Source organism: Drosophila rhopaloa, unplaced genomic scaffold (genome assembly GCF_018152115.1).
Source record: "Drosophila rhopaloa isolate 14029-0021.01 unplaced genomic scaffold, ASM1815211v1 contig_116, whole genome shotgun sequence".
NCBI classification, from domain to species: domain Eukaryota; kingdom Metazoa; phylum Arthropoda; class Insecta; order Diptera; family Drosophilidae; genus Drosophila; species Drosophila rhopaloa.
The window spans coordinates 153551-159550 of record NW_025334991.1 but is presented as its reverse complement, the minus strand read 5'-3'; the positions used below and the strand labels follow the sequence as shown (position 1 = coordinate 159550).

The following is a 6000-nucleotide window of genomic DNA, read 5'->3' as shown; positions in this document are numbered from 1 at the left end:
CCCGCCTGGAAACCTGGAAGCGCGGAGTACGCCGGAACCTGCAATCAAGGCCTAAATGATCTGTGGGACACAGATCTTGTGGTAGGGAGGAGTTAACACCAGCCAACTGCCCATTTCCCTATACCCCTCTTGAGCCCTACGACACCGAACAACGCACCATCCACCCCTCTCGGTTACCCACAAACTGGAACCCATTCCGTTCACCCTACTCAGTCATCAACAGCAACAATATTAAAGTGGCTATAATTCCAAGTGGCTGCAATAACACCGCCGAATTATGAAACCAGCGAACGCCAACGACGACAGCGATGCAGCAACAGCGACCCAGCGACACAGCGACCAGCGACCCAGCGACCGAATGTCAACAACGTCGGAACGACAGCGACAGCGACGGAACGTCAGCGATCGAATTGCATCGGCAATAGCGCAATAGCGGAAGAACACCGAGCGTCGGCTAGTTGCCTCAGCAATAGCCGCCGCTACCCCTACCCTTCGCCGAGCCCAGGCATAAGTGCAGCGTTAGCATCTGGAGTGGAGAAACACTTCGGGTCAGACACCCAAAACCGTTGGTGTCGGCTTGGATATTTCCGCAACCGCTCTGCCAGCGGTCTGCTGACGTCGCAGCGCTGCCCAAGCCAACAAGCCACCAAAATATAATTGTTAGAATTAATTCTATTTGTACCCCCGATCTGAACACTACAATATTTCTAAATAATAAAACCGCTTGTAACGAAAGAAATCGATTACAGTTTTATTTTAAAGTAAAATCGTTTTTAAATAAAAAGGGAATAAGAAGGACGAAGGAAGAAGGACGAAGTAAGCAGGACGAAGGATCAGCAGGAAGGATCAGCATGAAAATAACATCTTTTAGGTAATATAAGGGGAATTATTCTCCCTCTGACCATGACTGGTCATAACTTAAATAAACCTATAGTAAAGTAAACAACAGCTTCCGTTCGAAGCCAAACTCTCACGTTCAAAGACAAAAGTATTGCGTTCCAATTTTTAATCAAAATTGCATCGGTCAGCATAATTGAATTTCACAACGAGATGCGACAGTTTCAACATAAGCTTTTATTTTAAACAAAAATCAAAGTTCTAGAAGCTTAAAAAAGAAAAGCTTCTGGCCGAGGTTCGTTGGAGAAGATTTTAGAATTAAGGAGTCAGTCTTATTCGGATTGAAACCGGGATCGGTCATAAGAAATAATAATAAGTGAAAGTGTCTTGATGTAATAAAGAGTTAGTGAATTAAGGTCTGCACCAATAAAGTGAAATATAAAAATAAAATTTATATTTTTTTTAATCAACCAATACGATCAAATTTAATTGGCGCCCAACGTGGGGCTGTGTCATTAAAAAGTTCCAAAAATAAAAATTTAATGAAAAACAAAGTTAAATTTACAACGGAACTCGCGCAGCCAAGAACTCAAATTTTTATTGGAAAAATTAAAACATCCAACAACAAACAGTGATCGTGTAATGGAAATCAATAAATGAAATAATCCATTAAGTTGATTAGTTGGTGGACTGAAGATCTAAATCTCAAGCATCAAGAACACTTTAAAAATAAAATAAATCCGAAAACCGCTAAAACCGCTAAAACAAATAAAACTAAAAAACCAACCAAAAACAACAAGCAAATAATCAGACAACATATAACCAACCAAAGACAAATTGAAGGAAGGGCTGTAGGGCAATCCCTCGCCAACACTGGAAAAAATTTTTAATCTCTATCGACAACAAGAAGAACATCGCATAAATTGAAGGAAGACCCCACCGGACAGTATCGTGAGGATAAATATAATTTTATTTTAAATAAGGGAAAATAAAAGAAAATTAATTTAAGACAAGCAAATTTTTTATGAAATAACAGTGAGAAAAAAAAGAACAATCTGGAAAAGTTAATAGATAGTTTCGGTGAATTAAATTTAACAATGGCAACTGGAAGTTCAAATAATTTTTCTGCAGGTGATTTAGCCACAGCCAGTAACCTAACTGTGGAATTAATTAACAGATTAATTAATGTTCAATTGGATGGTTTGGAAGAAAAGTTAGCAACAGACGCAAACATAGTAGAGCACTATAAAATTCAAGAAGTTGACCCAAATATAAAATGTGAAACCACTCTTGAAGTAATCAAATCATTTCCGAAGTTCACCGGGGAACCAACTCAATACGTAGGTTGGAGAGAAGCTGCAGAAACTGCAATGAGCCTTTATAAAATTCAGAGTCAGCAGTATTTTATCGCGTTAACAATTTTACGAAATAAAATCATGGGATCAGCCCATGACGCTCTTAACAATCATGGCACTGTTCTAAATTTTCAAGGAATTTTATCTAGATTGGATTTTATATATAGTGATAAACGACCAATCCATATTCTTGAGTCCGAATTAAGTATCCTTAGACAAGGTAGAATGACAGTTACTGAAAAAATGACTTTACTTATAAACAAAACTATAATGACATACGGAAAAGATTAATTACCAAAGAAACAAACAAAACAATAAGGAGCAATGCTCTACGAATTTTCATCTCTGGATTAAATGGTCCAATAGCAGAAACCCTTTTCTCATTAAATCCACCGGACTTGCCCAATGCGTTGGTAAAGGTCCAGGAATTAGAGTCAAACAATTTCCGAGCTCAATTTGCAAACAGATACTATGGCTTTAAAAATGAAAATAAAAATCAGGGAAATAATTTAAGATTTAATTCTAAACAAAACACTAATACTAAAGGGAACGGAAATAATTGGAATTATAATCAAAATAATAATTGGCCACAGAATAAGAATTTTTGGCAAAATAATAATCAGAATACCAATCAAAAAGAACAACCTGTCGAGCCAATGGATGTAGATTCATCGCTCCAATTTCAAAATAAGCCCAGAAATAATTGGCAGTCAAATAATAATCGAGGTAGATATAATAATAATTATTATCAAAACAATAATCGCACAAACTATTATCGTCCAAATCAAACCAAAGAGCAAACTCAAGCTCAAAAAAGGGAACTAGAAGGAACAGTTAATCAGCCTGCTAATAAGGTAACAAGATTAAATAATATCAATGAAGATCATTTTTTAGATCAGACCCCTAAAGGGGAATGCCTTATCTAAAAAGAGTGGACAGAAAAACTAAGAAAGAGTTAAATGTTTTAATAGACACGGGAGCTACGGCTTGCTATATAAAGAAGGGAATTTTTGAGAATAAAAATGAATTATCTATTTACAAAAAAGTATCTACAGTTCATGGGTATTCAATTATTAAATATTACCATTATATAAATATATTTGGAACAAGACATTTGTTCTATGAAATAGAAGGATTGGAATCTGACCTATTAATTGGGTTTAATTTATTAAGAAAAATCGGAGCAATTATAAATATTGAAAAGAGAGTGTTGGAGTATAAAGGGAATACAGAAAAGTTATTATATTACGATAGTGAGGAAAAAAATGAAACAAGTTTAATGGAAGTCAATAATACTCTTCCATTAAAAGAATTTATTTTAAAAAAATATTTTGATTATATAAGTTTCGAAAACACAGATTCTATATTTGTGGAAAGAAGCGAGAAAAGTTTGGGATCAACAAAGCCTGAACACGCCGACGATGAAATTTCCGTCAACAAAAAATTAAATAGTTTGGGATCAAAAAATCCTGAACGGAGAATTATAAGACCCAGTAGAAGTCCTTATAATTCTCCAGTGTTAGTGGTACCCAAAAAAGGTCAAAATGAAGATGGCAGTCTCAAACATAGATTAGTAATAGATTACAAAAAACTGAACGAAAACACTATACCGGACAGATACCCGATGCAAGACCCGTCTGTAATATTAGCTAATTTAGGGAAGGCTAAATACTTCTCAACAATTGATTTGGAATCTGGATTCCACCAAATTTTAATGAAAAATTCAGATATTGAAAAAACAGCATTTTCTATTAATAACGGAAAATTTGAATTTTTACGAATGCCTTTCGGGTTAACAAACGCACCCAGAATTTTTCAAAGAGCTATGGATGATATCTTAAGAGAACAAGTAGGAAAAACTTGCCATGTTTATATGGACGATATAATTATTTTTTCAAACACTATTGAACAACACTATGCTGATTTAATTAAAATAATTAATATTTTACAAAGAGCAAATATGAAAATTTCACTCGAAAAATCTAAATTCTTTAAATTAGAAACCACATTTCTAGGGTACATTGTTTCTCATAATGTAATTAAAACGGATCCCGAAAAAATTGCCACAATTAAAAAATATCCGATTCCACGTAATATTAGAGAACTCCGAAGTTTTCTAGGTTTAACAGGGTATTACAGAAAATTTGTCCGTAACTATGGAAAAATTGCTAAACCATTAACAAAATATCTAGGAGGGGAAAATGGAAAGGTTTCTAAAAGAATGTCTACTAAAGTTTCAATACAGTTTGACGAATCAGCTGTACAAGCTTTCAACGAGCTAAAAGAGAATCTAATAGCACAAGTCGAATAAATTCAGCCAGATTATAGTAAGAAATTCGTTTTAACTACAGACGCATCAGACGTAGCTATCGGTGCAGTACTTACACAAGATAATAAACCAATTACGTTTATTTCAAAAACATTAAATAAAACGGAACAACTTTATGCCACAAATAAAAAAGAATTGTTAGCTATAGTATGGGCTTTAAAAAATCTTCGGAATTATTTATATGGAGTAATTGGCATAGAAATACAAACGGATCATCAATCCTTATCGTTTACAATTTCGGATAAAAATCCAAACGTAGAGATGAAAAGATGGTATTCTTTCATTGAAAGTTTTACCCCAAAAATTATATACAAACCCGGAACAACAAATGTTGTAGCCGAAGCATTATCACGAATACAAATAAATAATATTACAAACAGCGATATAGACGTTGTTAAATCAATTTAAACAACAATTGTTATTAACAACGGGGAGGTATACAATACATGAGTCACTGGACATTTTTGACAAGACAAGACACATAATCGAATATGATACAGTTGAGAATTTAATAAGCATATTAAGAGAGTATCTTCCACCTAACATAACAGTTGGAATTCATTGTAGTTTAGAAGATTTATATCATATTCAAGTTTCTTTAAGAAATAGTTTTACTAACAAATTTCTTTTTACGCGATTATTTTTACAAGACGTAGAAAACGCCGAAGATAGAGCTATAATAATAGAGGAAACACACAATCGAGCTCATAGGGGACTAGACGAAAATCATAAACAAATCAGTAGATTATATTATTGGCCCAATCTATTTGTAAAACTAAAAGAATATATAAAAAATTGTACAATTTGCAATGAGAACAAATATAACAGACACCCTATTAAAATTCCAATTGGGGAAGCCCCAGTCCCAACTAAAGAAGCCGAAAATTTACACATTGATATATATTATGCGCAAAGTTTAACTTTTTTAACTTGTATTGACGCGTACTCTAAATTCCTAGTAGTTAAAGAAATTCAGAATAAATTAAATATCGAAAATAAAGTAATGGAACTACTTCAACATTTTCCCCTAGCTAAAGTAATTATGACCGATAACGAACCGAGCTTTACCTCAGCTCAATTTAAATCTTTTGCACAAAGATGCGGAGTAACTCTACATTACGCAGACCCGAGGCACAGTACCTCAAACGGACAAGTGGAAAGGGCACATTCGACATTAACAGAATTAGCTCGCTGCATAAAAGAACAATTTAATTTAACTGACTATTACGAAATCGTAATAAGAGCCGCTCAGGAATATAATCAGAGTATTCATTCCACAACAAACCAAAAACCTATTGACATTCTTTATAATAAAATCGAACACGATAATATTCCACAATTATTAAAAAATACACAGGAAAAAATGTTAGAAACACATAATGAAAACAGAAAAGAAAAACAATATCACGTAGGACAAGTTGTTTATGAGAAGAAATATGGAGAAAGAAATAAACTTAAACCAAGATATAAGAAACAAAT

General features: G+C 33.9%; 1 protein-coding gene across 1 annotated transcript in view; it reads left to right on the top strand.

Moving 5' to 3' along the window:
* Positions 1–277: 277 nt before the first annotated feature.
* The window catches only part of LOC123037078, a 57357-nt gene continuing 51634 nt past the window's right edge, over positions 278–6000 (top strand). The window contains exon 1 of the mRNA XM_044456553.1: positions 278–397. Coding sequence (XP_044312488.1) covers positions 278–397 — 120 coding nt within the window. The remainder of the gene's footprint in view (positions 398–6000) is intronic.